At 50.3% G+C, this 22,904-nt stretch overlaps 2 protein-coding genes and 1 long non-coding RNA gene across 16 annotated transcripts in view; 1 reads left to right on the forward strand and 2 right to left on the reverse strand.

Annotated features, from left to right (window-relative positions):
- Positions 1–9,811, forward strand: part of USP40 (ubiquitin specific peptidase 40) — a 90,084-nt gene extending 80,273 nt beyond the window's left edge. For all 10 annotated transcript variants that reach the window (XM_060015896.1, XM_069540827.1, XM_069540828.1 and 7 more), the window contains 5 exons: positions 3,834–3,899; positions 6,116–6,326; positions 6,466–6,561; positions 8,035–8,129; positions 9,469–9,811. In XM_060015896.1, the coding sequence (XP_059871879.1) occupies positions 3,834–3,899; positions 6,116–6,326; positions 6,466–6,561; positions 8,035–8,129; positions 9,469–9,580 (580 nt within the window). In that variant the 3' untranslated portion in view covers positions 9,581–9,811. The remainder of the gene's footprint in view (positions 1–3,833; positions 3,900–6,115; positions 6,327–6,465; positions 6,562–8,034; positions 8,130–9,468) is intronic.
- Positions 9,812–10,178: 367 nt separating this feature from the next.
- On the reverse strand, positions 10,179–11,263 carry LOC132428291 (uncharacterized). Its single transcript, XR_009520097.1, has 3 exons — positions 11,156–11,263; positions 10,847–10,964; positions 10,179–10,289 (listed from the first exon to the last, which is right to left on the reverse strand). It is a non-coding gene; the product is annotated as an uncharacterized lncRNA (long non-coding RNA).
- Positions 11,264–13,884: 2,621 nt separating this feature from the next.
- Positions 13,885–22,904, reverse strand: part of DGKD (diacylglycerol kinase delta) — a 110,168-nt gene continuing 101,148 nt past the window's right edge. For 2 of the 5 annotated variants that reach the window (XM_060015905.1, XM_060015909.1), the window contains one exon: positions 16,527–17,760. In XM_060015905.1, the coding sequence (XP_059871888.1) occupies positions 17,344–17,760 (417 nt within the window). In that variant the 3' untranslated portion in view covers positions 16,527–17,343. The other 3 variants (XM_060015906.1, XM_060015907.1, XM_060015908.1) reach the window with 3 other exon arrangements.

The raw sequence follows: 22,904 nt of genomic DNA on the forward strand, positions 1-22,904 counted from the left end.
GCCTACTGTGCATAGTGCTGCAACGAACATGGGAGTGCAGATAATCTCTTTGAGATCCTGTTTTCATTTCCTTTGGTGAGGTACCCAGAAGTGGGATTGCTGGGTCATATGGTAGTTCTATTTTTAATTTTTTGAGTAACCTCCATACTGTTTTTCCATAGTGGCTGAACCAATTTACATTCCCACCAGCATTGAACAAGGGCTCCCTTTCCTCCACATCCTCAAAAACACTTGCTATCTCTTGTCTTTTTGATGATAAGCATTCTAACAGGTGTGAGATGATACCTCATTGTGATTTCGATTTGCATTTCCCTGATGATTAATGATGTTGAGTACCTTTTCATGTACCTGTTGGCCATTAGTATGTCTTCTTTAAAAAAAAAAAGTCTGTTCACGCCCTCTGCCATTTTTAAATCAGATGGTTTGCTTTTTGCTATTGAGTTGTATGAGTTCTCTATATACTTTGTTTTTTGTTGTTTTTTTTTGCGGTACGCGGGTCTCTCACTGTCGTGGCCTCTCCCGTTGCGGAGCACAGGCTCCGGACGCGCAGGCTCAGCGGCCATGGCTCACGGGCCCAGCCGCTCCGTGGCATGTGGGATCTTCCCGGTCTGGGGCACGAACCCGTGTCCCCTGCATTGGCAGGCGGACTCTCAACCACTGCGCCACCAGGGAAGCCCTCTATATACTTTGAATATTAACCCCTTAGATTTGCAAATACTTTCTGCTGCTTCATAGGTTGCCTTTTCATTTTGTTGATGGTTTCTTTTGCTGTGCAGCTTTTTATTTTGATGTAGTCCCACTTGTTTATTTTTGCTTTTATTGCTTTTGCTTTTGGTGTCAAATCCAGAAAATCATTGCCAAGGCTGATGTCAAGGAGCTTACTCCTCTGTCTTCTTCTAGGAGTTTTACAATTTCAGGTCTTAACGTTCAAATCTTTTAATCTATTTTAAGTTGATTTTTGCATAAGGTGTAAGATAGGGGTCTAGTTTCATTCCTTTGCATGAGACTGTCCAGTTCCCCCCAGCACCACTTATTGAAGAGACTCTATTCCCCATTGTATGTTCTTGGCTCCTGTGTCATAAATTAATTGACGATATATGTATGCGTTTATTTCTGGGCTCTCTATTGTGTTCTTTTTTTTTTCCTTTGGCCATGCTGTGTGGCATGTGGGATGTTAGTTCCCTGACCAGGGATCGAACCCGTGCCCCCTGCAGTGGAAGTGAGTGAGGAGTCTTAACCACTGGACCACCAGGGAAGTCCCTCTTTTGGGTTCCACTGATGTATGTGTCTTGTGTTTATGCCGGTACTATACCGTTTTACTATTGCTTTATAGTATAGTTTGAAATGAGGGAGCATGATGCCATCAGCTTTCTTCTTCTTTTTTTTTGTTTTAATTTATTTTTATTTATTTTTTGGCTGCGTTGGGTCTGTTGCTTCACGCGGGCTTTCTCTAGTTGCGGCGAGCGGGGGCTACTCTTCGTTGCGGTGCGAGGGCTTTTCATTGAGGTGGCTTCTCTTGTTGCAGAGCACAGGCTCTAGGTGCGCAGGCTTCAGTAGTTGTGACTCATGGGCTGTAGAGCGCAGGCTCAGTAGTTGTGGCGCACGGGCTTAGTTGCTCTGCGGCACGTGGGATCTTCCCAGACCAGGGCTCAAACCCGTGTCCCTTGCATTGGCAGGCGGATTCTTTTTGGGTTTTTTTACATCTTTATTGGAGTATAATTGCTTCACGATGGTGTGTTAGTTTCTGCTTTATAACAAAGTAAATCAGTTTATACATATACATATTTTCCCATATCTCTTCCCTCTTGCGTCTCCCTCCCACCCTCCCTATCCCACCCCTCCAGGCAGTCACAAAGCACCAAGCTGATCTCCCTGTGCTATGTGGCTGCTTCCCACTAGCTATCTACCTTAACGTTTGGTAGTGTATATATGTCCATGGGCAGGCGGATTCTTAACCACTGCGCCACGAGGGAAGCCCTGTTCTTCTTTCTTAAGAAAAGATTGCTTTGGCTATTCAGGGTCTTTTGTGGGTCTATACCAATTTTAGAACTGTTTTTTCTGTTTCTAATTGAAAAATGCTTTTGATATTTTGATAAGGATTGCACTGAATTTGTAGATTGTTTTGGGTAGTATGGACATTTTAACAATGTTCTCCCAATCCATGACGATGGAATAGCTTTCCATTTATTTGAATTTTCAGTTTCTTTCATCAGTGTCTTATAGTTTTCAGTATACAGATCTTTTACCTCCTTGGTTAAATTTATTCCGAAGTAGTTTATTCTTTTTGATGCTGTTGGAAATGGGATTGTTTTCTTAATTTCTCTTTCTGATAATTTACTGTCGGTATATAAAATGCAGCTGATATTTATATATTGATTTTGTATCCCACAACTTTACTGAATTCATTTATTAGTTTTAACAGATTTTTGGTGGAGTCTTTAGAGTTTTTTATAAATATCATCATGTAATCTGCAGATGGAGACAACTTTACTTCATCCTTTCCAGTCTGGATGCCTTTTATTTTTTTCTTGTCTAATTGCTCTGGCTAGTACTTCCACCAATGTGTTGCATATGAGTGGCAAGAGTGGGCATCCTTGTCTTATTCCTGATCTAAGAGGAAAAGATTTCAGCTTTTCACCATTGAGTATGATACTAGCCATGGGCTTTTCATATATGGACTTTATTGCGTTGAGGTACATTCCCTCTATATCCAGTTTGTTGAGAATTTTTAACATGAAAGAATGTCAAATGCTTTTTCTGCATCTGTTGAGACGATCATATGATTTTCTTCCTTCATTCTGTTAACGTGGTTGTATCACACCAATTAATTTGCGAATGTTCAACCATCTTTGCATCCCTTGCAGAAATCCCACTTGATCATGGTGTATGATCCTTTTAATGTACTGTTGAATTTGGTTTGCTAATATTTCTTTGAGGATTTTTGCATTTATGTTCATCAAGGATATTGGCCTTTAATTTTCTTTTCTTATAGTGTCCTTGTCTGGCTTTGATATCAAGGTAATGCTGGCCTCATAAAATGAGTTTGGAAGTGTTCCCTCCTGTTCTGGTTTTTTTTTTTTTTTTTTTTTTTGGAAGAGTTTGGGAAAGATTGGTATTAATTCTGCTTTTGGTAGAATACATCAGTAAAGCCATCTGGTCCTCAACTTTTTTTTGTTAGGAGGTTTTTGATTACTGATTCAATCTTTTTCCTTAATAAATTTATTTTATTTATTTATTTTTGGTTGCGTTGGGTCTTTGTTGCTGCGCGCAGGCTTTCTCTAGTTGCGGCGAGTGGGGGCTGCTCTTCGTTGCAGCGTGCGGGCTTCTCATTGCGGTGGTTTCTCGTTGCAGAGCACAGGCTCTAGGTGCGCAGGCTTCAGTAGTTGCAGCACGTGGGCTCAGTAATTGTGGCTTGCAGTCTCTAGAGCGCAGGCTCAGTAGTTGTGGCTCACGGGCTTAGTTGCTCCGCAGCATGTGGGATCTTCCCGGACCAGGGCTTGAACCCGTGTCCCCCGCATTGGCAGGTGGATTCTTAACCACTGTGCCACCAGGGAAGCCCCCGATTCAATCTTCTTACTCATAATTAGTCTGTTCAGAATTTCTGTTTCTTTATGATTCAGTCTTGGTAGGTTGTATGTTTCTAGGAATTTATCCATTTCTTCTGCATTGTCCAGTTTTTTGGTGTATAATTGTTCATGGCAGTCTCTTAAATTTTGAGTGTTCTTATATGGTATAATATTTCACTTAAGAATACTTGAAATTGGTTAAAAAAAAAACTTTGAAAAAATTAAGTGATATGTCATTCACTATTATTTTGTTTCATTTGTTATCAGGGAATATAAATTGGGACAGAGAACTGAGATCTGCTTAGAGCCCCTTCAGAAAGAAGAAAACCTGGGGTAAGATGTCCTACTACACATACAAAATTATACACTTGTCTGATCCCAATGGATAGTTTTACTATTGATTAAGGTGTTACATTTTTTAAGTGTTTTTTTCACTGCTTCTAAGGAGTCTGGCAATTTAAAACAGATTGTGTTCTAGAAATGTGTTTGTATGTCTGGTGTCTAGATCTTAGAACTCATTTTTCCATAAAAACAGAATTTTTCAGTAAGTCCCAATGCATGTTGAACCCATAATGATCTTGAAGTATAAGCAAGATGCTCATCCCAAGCTCTTACCAGTGCCTGCAGACAGTCTGTTGTCAAACCAATTGATAGTAACACCTGACATGCTGCCCCTTGTCCTACTTTTTTCATCCTAATATCACCTGACATACACTTATTGAATTATCAATTATTATCCGTCTCCCACTACTAGATTGTAAGTTTTGTGAGGGCAAGCACTTCATTTTTTGGTCACTGCTGCCTCCCCAATACCTAGGACAGTGCCTTTGTCATAGTCAGTAATTATTTATGGAATAAAGAAGCACCCCAAAGTTGTCCACGTTCAAACCTACCTATTCTTTTTTTCATTATAGGACATTCTTTTATAAGACATTTTTGTCAGTAACACCAAATATTAAGATTCTTTTACCTGATGTGACACGATGATTCTTGTTGTCCTCCTGTTGTGTAACAACTCTACTCTTTCAACCGTGTGACCTTCATTTTATCCCACTGTTTTATAAAAATGCATTCTTAATGCAAATTGTATTACTAGGAGTAGTTTCCTGGAGGGGAATTTCTGGATCAAATGGTATGGACATTTTAAACCTCTTATTTGTTAAATTCCTTTCCAGGTAAGTTATACCATTATGTTTCCAAAAGCTGTGTTTCTAAGTATTTATTTCACCTCACCATCAAACCATCATTGAATGTTGTCATTGTTTAAATGTTTGCTAAATTGATAAATGAAAAATGGTTATCTTGTCTCATCTAGTAAGATTAGGGTGTTTGTTGAAAGGCTTGTAAACCATTTGTATTTTGTGAGTGAGTGAATTGTTTCATATATTTTCCCTGTTTTATTTGGGGGTCTTAGAAAAAAGTCTAATTTGTGTGAGCTCTTTCTATAATATAGATTATATTACATAATATAAACGGACCCTCTGTCTTGTTTGTCGTGAGCAGTGTCCTTTTGAAGACCATGCTGTGCACTTCCTCAGCCCCCTTCCCCGCTTCTGTCCTTGACTGACCTCCGGAGCACTCTTGCCCCCGCTCAGCGAGGACCCTGGCTCCTCGTGGTCTTCACCCAGACTCTGTCACCTCCTTGGCAGCTCCTGCATCTACACTGACCACAGTTTGTATGCTCTGGGACCTCAGCTCTGCTCACTGACCTCAGCAACACCTACACCCTCTCAAAAATTCCTTCTTGACCACAGTCCCCCGCTTTCAGGCCAATCTCCTAATTCACTGGGCCCTCGCTCTCCCTGCGTTGCCTGTTTCCTCCAATTGTGTTACCCTTTCTTTTGATAAAAACACTAGTATAATAGAAATACAGCATTAAAATCGTTCGTTGTCTCACCATCCTTAAAGTTTTCATTTCTCCTCTCCACCTTCCAGTTCTTATCTGTAGCTTTTATTTCACATCCTATCTAAAACAGTCTCCATACGTCTAAATTTCTTTCCAACCTTTCTGAATGTTTCTCCTCTTTCTCTTCCTTCAAGGACCTCGTATCTGTGCTCATCTCCTGCAAAGGTTTCCTTTGCTCTTAAAAGTACACCCATCATCTTCTCTTCCTAACTGTGAGCCCTCCGTTTCTTCTCCCTGGCTAAGTTTTCTGCCAGCTTCACAGATTCTGGTTCTGAAATCAGCGTTTCCTAGGAAGTCGCCATAGCGGGAAACCCCTCTTCCCCTTCATCACCGGGATAGCCCTGCCGGCCCTTTCAGCTGTCTCCAGTCCTCTTCCCTGCGTGCCCCACTGAGGAACTTCTTCCTCTGCCTTCAGCCTTGCCTGCTGCCTCCCCAGGGACCCTGCTGTGGACTCAGAATGGGAGCTCACCTCCATTCTGGGTCAGGACTGAAGGAAATCAAAGTAAAGGTTTCCCACTAGCATTCAGGGTTTAAGGAAAATCTCTCCTTATAAAAAAACTCAGAACAGTCAGAGGAGAAGCTATGTGGTTATTGCGTGTTTCCCATTTTGTTGTAAATCTGACGTGACTGTTTTCTGATGCAGCCCCCAGCATGTGCTGCTGAGGACACAGATGCGCCTCCCTGGCAAGAGGGCGTATGCCTTGCCCGTGGACTTGGTGTGGGACACTGCCCGAGGCTGGACGGCCGGCTCCCTGAGGCACCGAGTGGCCGATTTCTATTCTCTTCCTGTGGAGAAAATTGAAATTGCCAAATACCTTCCTGAAAAGTTTGAGTGGCTTCCAGTACCTACCTGGGTAAAGCTGTGGGGCTCCCTCAGGGAAATCGGGCCTCACTGGCATAGTGAATAATTAACTGCAGTTTTCCACAGACAGGGAATTTAGTAACAATTTGAGATTGAGTTTTCTTTATTCAAGATACTTAATTTTTCTGTAGAACCAGCAAATTACCAAGAGGAAAAAGAAGAAAAAGCAAGATAATTTGCAGGGGGCACCTTATCACTTGAAAGATGGAGATACTATTGGCATTAAGGTACGTTTTTAACAGTAAACTTAGCACTTTGACAAAACACCAGAATCAAATGATTTTATAGACAAGTTTTATCAAATCTTCAAGGCATAGATAATCCCATTTAATATAAATTGTTTCAAGTAGCGGGGGGAAAAAAGAGGGAAAGCAGACAACTCATTTTTAAATAAATAAATAAATAAATTTTATTCGCGGGCTCTAGAGCGCAGCCTCAGTAGTTGTGGCACACGGGCTTAAGCTTCGTGGCATATGGGATCTTCCTGGACCAGGGATCGAACCCGTGTCCCCTGCATTGTCAGGCGGGTTCTTAACCACTGCACCACTAGGGAAGCCCCCAGAGAACTCATTTTATGAGGCCAGTAGAACCTCAATACCAAAAGCTTAATTTTGGGTCTGACTTGAATGAAAATGCTGTGAAGTTTTATCACTAAGTGTGTTGCTGTAGGTACCTGTATTAGGTTAAGACATTTCCTTCCATTCCTAGTTTACTCTAAGTTCTTTTTTTTTAAATCATGAATGAGCACTGGATTATTTTTTTTTTTTTGCGGTACGCGGGCCTCTCACTGTTGTGGCCTCTCCCATCGCGGAGCACAGGCTCCGGACGCGCAGGCCCAGCGGCCATGGCTCACGGGCCTAGCTGCTCCGCGGCATGTGGGATCTTCCTAGACCGGGGCACAAACCCACGTGCCCTGCATCGGCAGGTGGACTCTCAGCCACTGCGCCACCAGGGAAGCCCTGGATTTTTAAATATTAAATTTTTTTAAATGTTAAATTTTATTCTGTGCTTTTTCTGCATCTGTTTAATTAGCTATATCGTTTTTCTTCTTCAATTTGGTAATGTAGTGTTATTACATAAACATGTTCGCAACACCGAGCCATCCTTGCATTCCTTGGACAAACCTACTTTGTTGTCATATAATAACATTTTTTGTATTAAGGGTGAATGATTTAAATCCTTAATTTAAGAATTAATAATTTACTAATATTAAATTATTTATATTAAGGAATAAGTATTCCCTTAATCACCACTTCTGTTCAACATTGTACTAAAGAATGGGACCAATGTAATATGACCTTCCACCCAACGAAGAAAAGCAAATAAATAAACAAAAATTGAAAGGTAAAAGAAATTCTAAAAGGAAAATACAAAACTGTTCTTAGTTTTTCTACAGTCAAACCATCAGCTCTGTTTAAGAGAGTTCAAAAGGTTGTAAGAAAGATTGGGCTTCCCTGGTGGCGCAGTGGTTGAGAGTCCACCTGCCGATGCAGGGGACACGGGTTCGCGCCCCGGTCCGGGAATATCCCACATGCTGTGGAGCGGCTGGGCCCGTGAGTCATGGCCGCTGAGCCTGCGTGTCCGGAGCCTGTGCTCCGCAACGGGAGAGGCCACAACAGTGAGAGGCCCGCATAACGCAAAAAAAACGTAGACTAAAAAGATGTCTGAAAACATTGCTCATTAATTATTTTGAAATGCAGAATCTCCTGGTTGAAGATGATGATGATTTCAGTACAGTCAGAGATGACATTGGAAGAGAAAAACAGAAAGCGTTTGCTCTGGGGAGAAAGAAGCGGTAAGTTAGGGTCCTCACCTACGTGACAGATTCCACCGCGACCTCCAGGCGCTGGCGCGCCTGCTCTCGCTGGAAAGCTCCTGACTGAGGCGTGGAAAGAAACAGCAGAGCCCTCCTCCCTGCCTGCGCTTGCCCACCTTCTCTCCATCACCCCTAGAGTGGCTTCCTGGGGACCGTGCAGGAGGAACCTGGGCGCAGCTCACTGCGAGGAGGAGGCCCCTCCCCGAGCTCCGGGTCTCGTTCTCCCTCTGCCGGGGCCCTGTTCCTGCAGTCGGCCTCCCCCATCCCTGGGTCTCTTCCTTCAGACACCTGCCCTGGCTTGTCTAGGGTTCGCGCTTCCTGACCCTGCTGCAGCTGTGTCCTCCTGCTGTCACCTCCGTCACTCTCCACCCCGTCTGTCCCCTCCAGGCAGCCAGCCAGGTTGCTCACCCAGCCAACCCTCCCCTTGGAGGGAGCTCCCTCCCCATCCATCTTCCTCGCTCTGCTCTGCCCGAGTCGTCACCTTGGGTGGGCTCGCTCCTTCCTCTTCTGTACACAGCCCAGCTCTCTCCTGGCCTCCAGACCACAGACACCTATCAGAATCTACTGGAACCTTCCACCAGTGCTGATACTTCAACCTCCACGTGCCTGGGCCTGGCTCCCACCACCGTGGTCTGCATAGTCACCCCTCGCAGGCCACACCAGGGGTGTGGGTGGTCGTCCTGATCTGTCCCCACTTCCAGTCTCCTGAGGTCTTGTGTCCTGTCCCCATCCTCATTGCATCTGGCTTGGTGGCCTCTCCTCTCGGCAGTAGCCTTTGAACCAGGCTGCCTGCCTGGCCCAGCTCCTGCTCACCTCAGCCTTCCTCTCCTCCCACCTTCCACAGCTTGGGTACCAAGTGTCAGGCGTTGTGACGGCAGCAAGAAGACATGCCCTCCGCCTGGCATGCAGGACAGGGAAGCGAGGGCTGGGGTGGAGGCGGTGTCCCCCAGGTGTGTGACCCTGTAACCATGTGCGGAGCTGGGCGTTTCAGACGTGAGCATCTGTGAAGGTCACGCTTGGATTGGGAAGGTGAAGCAGGAAAGACTGCACTGCTCTGAGACACCTTCCCTCAGCCGCTGAGAAAAGCCCCGAGGCTGGACCCCTCTGTGGGGAGGGCGTGGGAATGCGCCCCGGGGAGGGGTACCCCGAGGTCCCCGAGGGAGCAGTGCGGAAATGCTGCCCAAACTGCCACCGTGCGTCTCTGCGGCCGCCCTGACTTGACCCTGAAAGTTGGAATGAGATGTGGAGTCACTCCTCGACCTGGTGGGGCCCTTGGCGTCTGGGATGTGACCCCGTGACGGCCTCTGTGTCCCCGCAGCCAGGAAGCCCTTCGTGTGCGGAGCGGCGACGTCCCCTCTGGTGCAGAGATGCCTCCCCGCCCCCGTGGACCAGAAGCTTCTCTCTCCATCCACGTCGGGAGCTTCAGATAGCACAGGGCCTACACTCCTGCTGCAGGTCCTGGCCCGTTTCCTGGTTTCTGCCCGGTGTGGACACGGACTCAGAGCCCTGCTTTGTCATGAGCAAAGAGGGCGCTCCATCGCAGGCCAGGCGAGTGCGCTTGTCACCCGCGCCGTGGCGCGTCCCCCCAGGCTGGCACGGACCTGGCCGCACCACAGGTGCCAACCAGCCGACACCCTCGCGCCAACACTCGAGCCCCGCCACCATCTTTATACAAAAATTGACTAGTTTTGCATTAACTGAAGGCATGGGTGACGTGCCACGTGGCTCATCCCTACACACCTGTCTCTAAAGTACACCTGCCCCACTCTCTCTCACGCTGTTCAGGTATCTGTGGCCGCCCAGGCTCTGACAGCTCGGCTCACAGCGATGGGCTGGCCAGGCTCACGCTATGACATAAACAGGAGTCTGTTTTCTGGTCCCCAAACGGCACGTTTCCCCTTTGGTCTGAGTTAGAAGAGGTTCTGAAGCGTTAGTTACCTCTCTTTCCGGGATGAGACCGACGGGGCATCCTCAGAGGTCGGGTGCCGCTGGGGAGGGGGCAGCATGAGCTGGCGTCCGACCCGTGCTGTCTGTGGTCAGAACATTCTCACCGGGGCCTCTTCCTTCTGGGAGCCTGACGGGGAGGCAGGGTCGTGGCTGACAAGCCTGGGAAGGGCTGAGGGGGCAGTCCTGAGGAGCCTCGATTAAAATGGGAAAAAGAAAATGTGAACCAAGAGTCTTCTTAATGCGGCATAGCTGGCTCTCCCATTTAAAAGATGTAAGTGGTATTTATGACAGCTACGTCGCGTCTGTGTTACTGAGCTGAGTGGTTTTGGACACTGGGGTGACTCACTTTCTCAAGCTAACTCAGTCAGAAGCAGGAAAAACAAATTCTTTACTTTCTTATACCTCAGTGATGCTTTATAGCGACTCTCTTGCTAGGTATGGTTATCTTCTTGATTTCACAGTTTTTCATCAGCCTTTTTACCACTGATGATATTAAAATAGCTCTTAAATGTAAGGGATGGAAAGGAAATGACACGTGGGCTAGGCCTCCGCCTGCACCACCGGCTTAAGGAAATTGCGTGAATGTTGCTGCGCCCGTGCTGCTCTTCCGCAGAGCTTGCCACTGAGTGGAACGAATGCCCTGCCCTTCCTTCCTCTGTCCTCCCTCCTTCCAAACAGTGTCAACACCACCACTAGAAACTCTGGTCTCTGTGTGTGCGTCTGAAATTGTTGGCTCGCGAATTACGTACTAATTTGTATTGAAGCAGTCGTGTTTTAAGAAGTTGGGCTTTGGCGAGTGCTTCCGGCCTCAAACACTAACTCTGTCTCAGGAGACGCGCACGTGGGGTCCAGACTCTCCAGACGCACCTGGCGGGCAGTGACGAGGCCAAAGTGTAAGCTCCCTGACTGCCCCTCTGTGTAGAGGCTCTTCTGTCCCTTTTCCCGTAACTGACAGGGCTCCTTGGTGTGCCCCTTCATTCCACTGTAATAAAACATTAATGTTCTAACTGAAAAGCCTTGCTTCTGAGAAGCCGGCGGCCTTGCTGGGCATCACCTACCACGACAGGCAGGGGTCGAGGTGCTGCATGGTGTCCACGGTGAGCGGCCGGGGCCTCGGGTGGTCTCTGCTTGTCGGCTTGCTCCCCTCCTTCCTTCCTTCCTTCCTTCTTTCCTTCTTTCCTTCCTTCCTTCCTTCCAGTTTGGGGATGGAGTGGGGCTCCAGGGAGAGAGCTGTAAGAGTTTGTTAAAGAAAAAATAAACTGTTCAATTTGTAACCTCCCGTCTCTGTGCGCTGACTGCTTCATGTTGTCCTGGCCTTTTTCCCAAGAGAACTACAGATGCTAAGTCGCTGGGGTTTATGTGTAGAAATACCACTTCAGTACTGCTGTAAAAATAACAGAACTGTGTTTTGGTTTTAAATAAACTCAGACTCGTGGTAATAATTGTATTTGAAGAAACTGGAAGTGGTCTGTTTCTCTTTTCCTTCTAGGAAAATAGAACTGGCAGGGGTGCTTGTGTTTCAGAAAACATATTTACTCAAATGTGACACTTTCCTGGCAAAAAGGGGAGGCGGGGCCCAAGAAGTCCCTGATAATCCAGAATCCTGGCTCAGAGAGGTTGGCTTCCCTCTGGGACAGACTTGGTTGTGAAGGGCCAAGTCCTGGGCCCCTCAGCCCGGCTGGACGGGAGACGGCAGCAGCCACACCTTCCGTGCTCAGTCCTGCCCTGTCAGTAAAAGACGTGACCGGTCACCGTGGGTGTGTGTACGTTCTGGGAAGGCGCCGCACTGCAGAGAGGAAGGTGAAGCTATGACAGCGACACACGAGCTAGTTAAAGGAAGAGACGTCTCCAGCGCCCACCAGGAGCTCACTGCCTGCATCCTGGCTCAGGCTGCCTTGAGCAGACCTGACGCGCCCGCAGCTTCTCCCCCGGGGAGAAGGTGGCTCTAGTCCCGGGGGGGGGGGCACTCTGCGGGGCCCCCACCTTCCTATCAGCAGCCCCAACCCCCACAGCCCAGGGGCTGGGCCCTCGGGCCCACCAGCTCCTACCTGCAGCCTGGGGTCTGGGTTGGGCCCGACGGATGGAGCGCCTCGCGGTTCGGCCAGCAGCAGCTCAATGACATGAATGATTTGACTTGGAACCAGCGTACTGAGGGAGTGGGGACCACGATACAACGGCTCTTCTGGAAGTCGAGGCCACCCCGAGCGGTCATGGCCTCCATGGTGATGGGCGCTGCACACGGCCCTGCCTGGCACCGCGGAGGCCCGCCCGGCCCCGAGGGTGCACCTGGCGGCGGCCACACTGGGGCACTTTCCTCCTGCGGCACACGTCCTGGAGACCTGGGACCACAGGCAATTTTGTTCTCAGCGTGGGGCCCAGCTGGCAACATGAGTTACCGGAAAGCGCAGCAGGCTTTTTGGTTGATCTGCTTCCGTCCACGGCGCGAGCAAGAAAGCCTTCAGGTCCCCAGCTGGCGGGTTTTCCTCTGCGAGTTTTACAACCTGCTTATTAGGCTTTTGTGATCAAAAGTGGCAACAGACGCTGCTCCGAGGCCGGCACCTGGGCTGGGCGGCCAGCACGGTCACAGTTGCCATCCCAGCGTGAGAGGGACCACAGGCTCCCAGGCCAGGATGCCTGTGTGTGACTTAGGCCGTTCCCCCAGCATGGGCTGGGGTTGGTGTCAGGCCTGGGACACAGGACCAGCATGGCCCTCGAGGTGTGATCTCCGGTACCCAACTGCCCCGTGACTCCCGTCCCTGCCACGTGCTGCTGGGACAAGTCATGAACTTCTCTGAGCCTGTGTCCTCATCTGTAAAGTGCAGATACCCACCTCGTAAGATTTGCTAAGGAACACAGGTGAGTTAGGATGTGTAAAGTCCTTAAGCCGGCACCTGGCATAAAATAACAGAAATGTGTTAGACCAGCAACACCGTGATCAGCCATCACTGGCATAGCCCCATTCCCTCTGCACCCACCCGTTTGTTTAGTCATGAGTGTGTGATACAATTCTAGACAATGAGACATTAGGGGAGGTCAGTGGAAGCCAGACTTTCTGAAAGGTTTCCTTAAAAAGAGACGCAGAAGAGACAACGCCCCTATACACCCACACCTTAGCCTGGACGTGGTCATGTTTGGATGTGATCCCTGGAATAGTGGCAGTTATTCTGTAAGCATGAGGCCTGATCCTGGATGGCCAGGTGGGAGGAGCATGCACACCAGGACAAAAATGGGGCTCTGCTAAGCAAAGGAGAGAGAAGAAAGCTGCTGGGGAGGCAACCTACACATCCAAAGCCCACACAGCCCTATGGTACCCTGCCTGGTTTTCGACTCCGTGATCCCAGCCCCCATCCCTCACCCCAGGAAACTGGGGGATGATTAAAGTGACCTTGAGCTTGGAGAGGCAGCTCCCTTGTAATAAAGGTACTATGATTAAACAGAGCGGTAAGTAGAGCTCCGGTTTGCAGTTACATGTAAAAGACTTAGGAAGTTAGGATATTAGCTAAAATGACCCGGCCCTCAGTAGGCTGGGCTGAAGCTGCACGTGATTAAGCCTGAGAACCTTGGTGCTACCTGGCCCCAAGGTCGCTGAATTTTTAAATCAATAGATCCTAGAACCTACACCCTAAATAATACAATGGCATTCATCCCACTTTGCTTTTCAGCCACCACCAATTCAACCTGTTTTTAGAGCAGCTGAAAAACGTAATTCTTGAACCCAGTTCGGGAAGATTTTTGGCAACGACATCTTTCGTCCAAGCGCAAGGAACGATAACAAGAAACCCGACAGTGAAAGATCAAAAACAGGCTTGTTTTATTTATACACAGAACAACGTATTTACAACTCCAGATGTGGATATGTACATAGCGATACAGGAGGCGTTTGCTTCCACGGTGGGAGCTGTATAAATTAAGATCATAAATATGGGGGAAGCCCCACCAGAGGGCACAAAACCTTTTCTCCAAGACTCCAGGGATCCCTCCTCCCTCCCTCTACACTGACAGGACCGTGAGACCCCGGGGACCCCCGAGGGACAGCCGTCCAGCCTCACGGCGGGGGCGGGGGCCCAGAGGGCAGCCCCACGCGCAGCAACACGCACCACAATGCGCGTGGGACGCCGCCCTGCAAACGCGGCCTCGCGCAACGCTCGTGCTTATTCCACTCGCTCTCACTACCCTCAGAAAGTGGTTTCACGTAAACAGTGTTGCTCTAATCACTGACCACGTTACCTTTAAACACCACGCTTGACCTAAACCTAAGGCTTTCCCAAGGGAGGGCGCTGAGGGCCACGGTGGCCCCGTAGCACCGGCCACCAAACCCCACGTGCGCCCTCCTCCGCCGAGTCCCCGCCTGTGCGTCGGCCTGAAGGCCTCAGAGCCCAGGGTGCCCCCGGCCCGAAGCAACAGAGCAGACGGCGTCTGGCACCGCGGGCCGGGCTAGCCTGTTCTACTTTGAAACCCAGGGACTTGTGACTGGGTTTCCTCCACCTCCCTCCACCCGCAGCGGAGGCTCTGATGGGCGGGAACCTCGGGGGCGCGGAGAGTGACACTACCGCTGGGTGGGTGGCGGCCACCCCGCCCGCGGGGACAAGCTGGCCTGGGGCAGGGCCTCGGCCGAGCTCAGCGCCGGGAGGCCCGCCAGTGGGAGCCCCCGCCGGCCGGAGGCAGCGGCCGACTGCGCGGCCGGCGGGGAGCCGGCAGAGCGTGTGCGAAGCGAGCGGCAGGTCAATGCTCCCCCGCGCGCCCCATGGACCCCTCGGGACGACAGCGCCCCCGCTCCCGGGCCCCTCGGGACGGCGGCGCACAGCCCCCGGGAGGCGGAAGCGGAGAAAAGGGCCAAGTGCCAGGCGGTGAGGACCGGGGTGCCGCCGGGTCCGTTTCCGGCTCAGCTTCGTCCCCGCGGAGGGACGCTGACCTGGCGGCTCCGCCCCGGGGTGAGAAACTCTGGGCGGCCCCTGACGCCCTCGGCAGCCCGGGAAGCCTCCTCCACACAGAAAACACGGACCAGCCTCTGTCGGCGGGGAGACGACAGGCCAGGCGTCCTGGGCACAGAGGGGACCCCGCGCCCGCGGCCCAGGGACGAGGGGCCAAGACGGTCGGGGCGCGAGCTCGTCAGCCCCAGACCCTAACTACCGTCTGCTCGGCTTCAGGGGCACCCAGCGTCGCCTTCGTGTCAAAATGAACCGGCGGGACGGAAGGCAGCCAGGCCGCGCTCACACCAGGGCACTCAGACGCGCGGGGACACAGCGCGGGCCGGCAGGGGCGGGAGACGGTTACCCGCGCTGCGCCGCTGAGGGCACACGGAGGGGCCCAGGCCCGGGACAGGGCGGGAGGCGGCGTCGGCTGGAAGGTAGCTGTGTTGCGGGTCGGGACCCGGGGCCCAGGCCGCCGGGCCGGGTCGGCGGGAGTAGCACCATGAGCGGCGCCGAGCCGGCTCAGTCGCGGGAGGCGCGGGGGACGCAGGCCCAGAGAGCGGAGGCTAGGCCTCGGCGGCAGGGGTGCTGCGGCTCAGCTCCTTGATGCCACACAGGATCCTCTTCATGTGGCCCACCTTGGTCACGCCGAGGTCCTGCAAGGAGAGGACAGCGCTCAGGCCCCGGCGCGCTGCCACCCGCGTCCGAACACGAGTGAGGGTGAAAGCGACAACAGGGGACGCGGCCGGAGACGGCGCCCGAAACCAGCAGCCCGCGGCCGCCCGCCACGTCCCGGTCCCTGACGGGAGTCGTCAAAGGCACACGGAGCAAAACACAGACGAGCGAGGCGACCCGAGGGCGCCACCGTCCCGACGCCCTTGGCGGCCTCTCTCCGGACGGGACGCGGCCTGAGCGGCACAGAGAGCCAAGCTCCGGGAGCCCCGGGTCAGGCTGCCCCGCATCCTCTCGAGGGGAGGGAGATGGGCGAGCGGGGCCACTGGGGGAGCCAGAAAGCGGCCAACTGGGGAAGGAACCCCGTCCACTGGGTCCCCTTCACCCGGATGGCTGTCATCACAGAGAACACTTCAGCTTGACTAGCGGAGGGCTGCATTCCCCAAAGGGTTTTTAACGCTAACATGGCCCACTGTCCAGTTAGACTAAGAGAGCGAGGCTCCCCAGCAGGAGAGACATCACATCTGGGAGCCGCCACGCATCACCCCCAGGTCGCATCACCCCCAGGTCGTCACCCCGGGTCACGCACAAAGGCCTGAGAAGAACGGTGAGGAGACTGCTGACACTGGGACAAGGCCAGGTCAGAGGGAGGGGACAGGGGAGCCGCGGGGAGTGCAGGTGCGCCTTCCCAGGAGACGCTGTGGAAGTACCTTGAGGTCCCTCCGCTCCAGGTGCAGGAGCTCTGAGCCCCGGATGTCGTGCCGCGTGAAGATGTCCTTATACTCACAGAGACTGAGGTGCTCCAGCCAGGCAGCAACCTCCTCTGTGCCCCAGAGGTGAACTGTCAGAGACGGAAAAGCACGAGTGCAATGAGTGCCCAGAGCCCAGCGCGAAGCAGGCGGCGGCCCGCGCCCGAGACGCCCCAGCAGGCGGCGCCCGAGATACCCCAGCAAGCAGGCGCCCGAGACACCCCAGCAAGCAGGCGCCCGAGACACCCCAGCAAGCAGGCACCCAAGACACCCCAGCGGCAGGCACCCGCCACCCAGCCCCAGGTACCGCCCCAGGCTGTGCAGAAAGAGGAGGGGAGCTGCCCGCCCTCGGGGGCGTGAGCTGCCGCAGAAGCTGGTGTCTGTTCCTGCCAGGTCAACAGCAGCCTTCTGTGCCAGGAGGGACACATGGGTCTGACTGCGGCTGAGGTCAGCTTCCCTCTCCCTTCTAGAGGGGTCCATTTCACTTCCAGCCCACAGCGGGAAGGGAAACATACGCAGAGATTCCATGGAGTCAGAGCCACCATCATTCAAAGAAACCCAATTTCTGGACAAACATGCGAAGAAGAAAAATCAAAGGGAGCTACCCTTACTGGCAGCAAATGCCACCCCCAATCCAGGCTTGGGGCCGCCCAGCACCTGAGAGCCTGGGGGCAGCTGTGCTCAGGGCCGCACTTTGAATGGAGATTCTAAAGCCCCAGTTTACTGACCCAGAGGAGAAACATCCTTTAGTGCCATTTTCTATTGATTTCACGGCCCAGGGCCACTGGCAGCCCAGGTTCCCGGCGCAGGGGCCTTGATCAATGAACTGATTAATGGGGGACGAGCAGCCCCGCAGAGGAAGCAGGCACAGGGGGGCCACTGTGTGGCCGGAGTGTGAGCTGTGTCTCTGTCTCGTCACCTCTGCTGTCTCCTCCCCACCTCGCGCCCCAATCTAGCGCAGGCAGGCGGCTCGGTGGCCTGTCTGTCACCCTGAATCTGCACCAGGAACAAGTTCAGGGCAGGGCGTGACACCAGTGAGCCTCCCACATGGAGCAGGAAAGCCGGGGTGCAGTTCTGTAGCCAGACGAGTCGGCGCAGGGCATGACCGGAGGCCGTGGCCCCGGGACGACGGGGACAGGCACGAGGCCAGGGAGAAAGCAGAGCCTGGGCCCCACACAGCCCGGGTGGCCAGGAGAACAGCAGAGGGCAGGTACCCGGGGCTCCCAGGCTGCTGCGAGCTTCTCTGTTCTTGTTATTCTTCTCCTTCTTAAACTTGGTCACCAGGCGGAATTTACCACTGCGGCTGCGCTTGGAAAGATCCAGCATCACGTTCTGTGTGGCAAACGAGAAACTGTGAGCGTCAGACCCCGGCTCACCGAGACCTCAGCCACCCCTCGAGCAGACAGGCACGGAGCTGGGAAGACACGTCGTTCCTGATACTCTTATTCCGGGGCTTTTCCTTGACCTTTAGTCTTGTGTTTATTGCTGATTTTTAATGCCTTTAAAAAGCGGTTTCACAGTGATAAGTATCTATTTTCATATTCTTTTTTTTTTCATTTTACAGTGTTTATTTCTCATGTGACTAGAAAGCTCTCTATACATTATTTAAATATCAGGACCATATCAAGATTGGTAAGTTATCAGCCACTCTTCCAGCGTTGCACTGGCGCGCTTTGACTATCAGTATCACGAGTATCTTTCTAAATAAAGCTTTTCCTGCACTTTGCACTGTTTCCTTGCGATCTGTTCCTTGAGGCAGAATCAAGGAGGGAAGGGAGTCAGAGGGACACCACGGGGACGGGGTCCCTGCTCGGTGGCCACCTCCCCACAGAGCAGTCCAGGGCACGGCAGAGCCATCGCTGCCCCTTCCCCACGGGTCTGTGGACCTTCTCTGCTGATTCTCACAGAAGCTAGGGCAGGGGTCTCCGCCAGTAAAGCATTTTGTGCACACACAAACACGTACCTGTTCTGATAATGTGTATAAACCTATTCCCAAATAAAGCGTAATTTCCTTGTTTTTCAGGTGTGCCACTTTCTTCCTGGCCCCGCCGGCCTGGATTCTGCCCCTGGGCCCTGTCTACCTACATCCCCACTGTGACCGGCACAGTTAGGACTGCGCAGCTTTATGACACACTTTCAGATCTGACGGGGACATCGGGTCGCACTGAAAAAACTCCACCGGCATTTTCACTGGGATCGTACCCAACCTAGAGCCTGGAAATACTAAGCATGTCCACACCCAGACTGTCGTGACCCTCCATCTTCCTCATGCCCCTGCACGGTCATCTTCGTGGAAAAAGACCTCTTACAATGACATTTTCTAGTCAATGACTGTGAGTACTGAAGAAACTTGTTTTCACAGATGTCTTATTCTTGGCAAAACCATCAAGCGCCCATTCTTGCACAGCTGCTCCATGCAAGAACTCCAGCTCCCAGGCGGTCAGCACAGCCACGGGCTCTGCGGCCCCAAGACGAGCCGCCCCTCACTCCTCAGCGCCACCTGCAGGAGGGGCGGCCACGTGTGAGCAGGTACTCTCCAGAACCCACACGAAATCCGATTCCTGACTCTACAATTTCTTTCTTCAATGCAAACATGAGCTTTAAATTTACTTCTAACTTTTTCATTATGCATATTTCCTTCCACTGGTAGGACGAGGAGACTAGTAGAATGTGGCAGATTTCAGACATCAAATTACCCCGCCCCTAAGTACTTCAGTATATGCGACTCTAAGAATACTCTTCTGAAACACTCATGGCGCCACTGTCACACCTGATACCACTAACAAGAATTCATTTGGCTCTCACGAATCCATTTGTATCAGACCTCCCCGACTGCTCCAAAGGTTTATCCTCACAGCTGGATATGTGTGGATAAACCTTTGGAGCAAACCTTTGAATCAGGACCCTGACGGGGTTCACAGGGGACACCCAGCTCTTGTGGCTCAGTCTCTCCTCCTCGGGGCCACCTGTAGAGAGACCAGGAGTCTGCCCTGCGGGACAACTCGCGCTCTGGCTCCGACGGGCGTCTCCCTGCCTCCCCACTCCCCGTGTGGTCCAGAGCTGCTGATTCCATCAATCTCGTGTCCCCAGGGGTGCAAAATGGTGCTTTAATCCTACACTCCAGCTAGAATTCTGTTATAAAGAACTTCTTTCATCAACTATTTGATTTAAAGAAATCACTTCAGGGGATCTACTGATAATACTGAAGTCTGGAATCCAACGTGCTGGTTTTTTAAAAATGAAATGTTTAGGGCTTCCCTGGTGGCGCAGTGGTTGAGAGTCTGCTTACCGATGCAGGGGACACGGGTTCGTGCCCCGGTCCGGGAAGATCCCACATGCCGTGGAGCGGCTGGGCCCGTGAGCCATGGCCGCTGAGCCTGCGCATCCGGAGCCTGTGCTCCGCAACGGGAGAGACCACAACAGTGAGAGGCCCGCATACAGCAAATGTTTAAAGTTCTGGAGATGTTTCCTAACAATGTGAATATACTCAACACTACTTGAACTATACACTTAAAAATGACAAAGATGGTAAATTGCGTTTTTCTACCACAATTTAAAAAAATGAACTGGGACAATGTCCATCTTTTTCCAGCTTTGACACTTTCTTATATATGGAAATTATGTATTCCTTGACATTTTCTCTTTGGAAGTAAAATTTATTTTTTCAAGTTGTTCTGTGACTATTCCTTTTAAAATATCTTGAGGTTTCAATTTGTGTAATTTAAATATTTTCTGAAAAAATCAAGTTTCATCAAGATTGTAAGATTCATTGTCATTTCTTTGTATATGCTGTAACTTGATTAATGCTTGTATCTGTTGTTATAGCCCCCTTATCATTTTGTTCATTTCCCCCCCCATTACATCTGCCAGAGGAGACGGTTTTTTTTTTACTTTCCTTTCAAAGAACCAGCTCAAAGACCTATCACTTCTTTTCCTTTCAAATAAATGATTTTCCTATTTTTATGCCAGTAGAAATATGGTGCCTCCCCCTCCAAGGTTCCCTTTGCCCTTCACACTTCACCTCCTCCTGGTGCCTTGCATCGGGGGGACGAGCCGGAGTCCCAGAGGGTGGCAGCACTGAGCTGGAAGGCACCAGCGGAGTTGGCTGGAGAAGCCAGGAGCCCAGGAGCCAGCGTGGTTTTCCCTTCACTCCCGGGACCCCTGGCCCTCGGTTTCTGGCCTCAGGCCCCATCGGGTGAATGCCTGCAGTAACACCACCCCAGCTGGTTCCAGAAGGTTTCTGGTGTTGCAACTAAACCTCAGGTGCCATCGGTACTATTTCCCACCTACTACTGCAAGAACTAACATCTGCTCCGTCTCAGCAGCCCACATCTAGGAACCCTGGAAACTAGGGCTACTCTAGACGTGGCTTGGAGGGTTCACCAGGCAGGCAGCATTCAGGTCAGCCATCCAGGGGGGACTCGTGGTGCTCTGTGTTTGTTTCCATGGTGGCTGCATGGCATTTGGTGATAGTTGTTCTGAAAACACTTTTAGGCTTAAAGCTTTAGAACCACACAATCCCTGAGACATGGGCTTTTAGTACTAAGACCTGACAGTCCCAAATAAACTGAGGTGCTTGGTCACCATGCAACTGGGCACCAGGCTGTGGGCCTCCCACTGCAGCAGCTGCTACCCTGCCCGTGAACTAAAGAAAATCCTGGCCCTCCCTGTCTTCACTGAAGAATCTGCACGGAGGCAGAAGCGACCCACCTGCGCAGGGCAGCGCACTGGGAGCACAGGGGCCATGGTTTACAGCTGGTACAATTTCTGTTCTGAGTTAGTATCTGAGGCTTCCTTGTGGTCTAGAGCTGTGCTGCTCAAACTACCCCTGGAAAAGAACCAGCGTTAAAAATTCCCATTCCATAGTGGACTGGTACTTGAATGAAAGAAAGTAAAACAAATTACTAGAAAAATGAAACCCCCAAAAGGCATACAAAATACAAACCTCAGTTTTTTTATCGGGACTTCCCTGGTGGCGCAGTGGTTAAGAATCTGCCTGCCAACACAGGGGACACAGGTTCAAGCCCTGGTCTGGGAAGATCCCACATGCCGCGGAGCAACTAAGCCCGTGCGCCACAACTACTGAGCCTGCGCTCTAGAGCCCGTGAGCCACAACTACTGAGCCCGCGTGCCACAACTACTGAAGCCCGCGCGTGCCTAGAGCCCATGCTCCGCAACAAGAGAAGCCACCCCGATGAGAAGCCCGTGCACTGCAACAAAGAGCAGCCCCCGCTCGCTGCAACCAGAGAAAGCCCAAGTGCAGCAACAAAGATACAATGCGGCCAAAAATAAATGAATAAACAAATTTATAAAAAAAATTTATTATTTTCAACGTAAATAAAGTTTCCCTCTCAAGTGCTTCAAAGTTTCTAAACGCTTCCTCTCAATTTCTACAACGATAACAGAGAGTTTCATACCATCAGTAGTAGTCCCAGTTTAGAAAATGATCAGATTTTCAAAATGTCCTATGGGCAACAGAAAAGAAAGCATTTTCCCTCTTTGCAGAGTATAAAATTCTCTCTATAGAGAAGCATGATATATACTTGTATATATATTCTACACATAAGTATTCTATCAACTTGCTTTGTTCAGATGTTGTGACAGTTTGTTTTATGTGATTAATCACGGACTGATAGGGATAGCTCACACTACAAAATTGGGATTCTGACGCTTCCTATCATTTCAAGAAGTTGTAGCTTTACATATTTTATGCATGTAAAGATTAAAATCTGGGGGGTCATCACTAAAAGAACAGACAGAAGAGTACATACTTCCAAACTAGTAGAGGGACAACCAGAATTCTGTGGGAAGAGGGAGAGACTCATCAATCGAAAAGGAGAAATGCAAAGAAAAAAAAAATGGGACAAACAGAAAGCATAAAATATGGTAAAAATATATCTAAATATCAGAATCATAATAAATGTAAATAGACTGAACTCTCCAATCAAAACACAGAGTATTATACCGAATAAAACCCCCAAATTTAGCAATGCTATTTATAAGAGCGACACTCCAAATAAAGCGTGAAAGTGAAAGTATGAAAAAGAATATACCAAACAAGTGGACTTGAAAGCAAAAAGAATTAATAAAGGTCTTTATATAATGATGAACCTTGTATGCATCCAATAACATAACCGCAAATATACACAAAACCACAAGGATAAATTGAGACATCTACATTCACAGGTCAGAGAGTTCAACAGTAACTGACAGATCAAGAAGACACAAAAATAAAAAACAAAGTAAGGACTTAATGACGTAAATAATTACAACTGGATATAAGGTACATTTATAAAAACTGACCACCTTTTGGGCCATAAAGTAAGTTTCAACAGATTTCAAAGGACTGGTAACATACAAACAACTGCCTTTGAACACAGTGAGATTAAGTTAAAAATCAGTAACAAAAAACTTACTAGAAAAAAATCTCACATATTGGGAAATACAACTCATTTAAATGCTATATTAGGACAAGA

The sequence above is a fragment of the Delphinus delphis genome, chromosome 7 (genome assembly GCF_949987515.2).
Source record: "Delphinus delphis chromosome 7, mDelDel1.2, whole genome shotgun sequence".
NCBI lineage: Eukaryota > Metazoa > Chordata > Mammalia > Artiodactyla > Delphinidae > Delphinus > Delphinus delphis.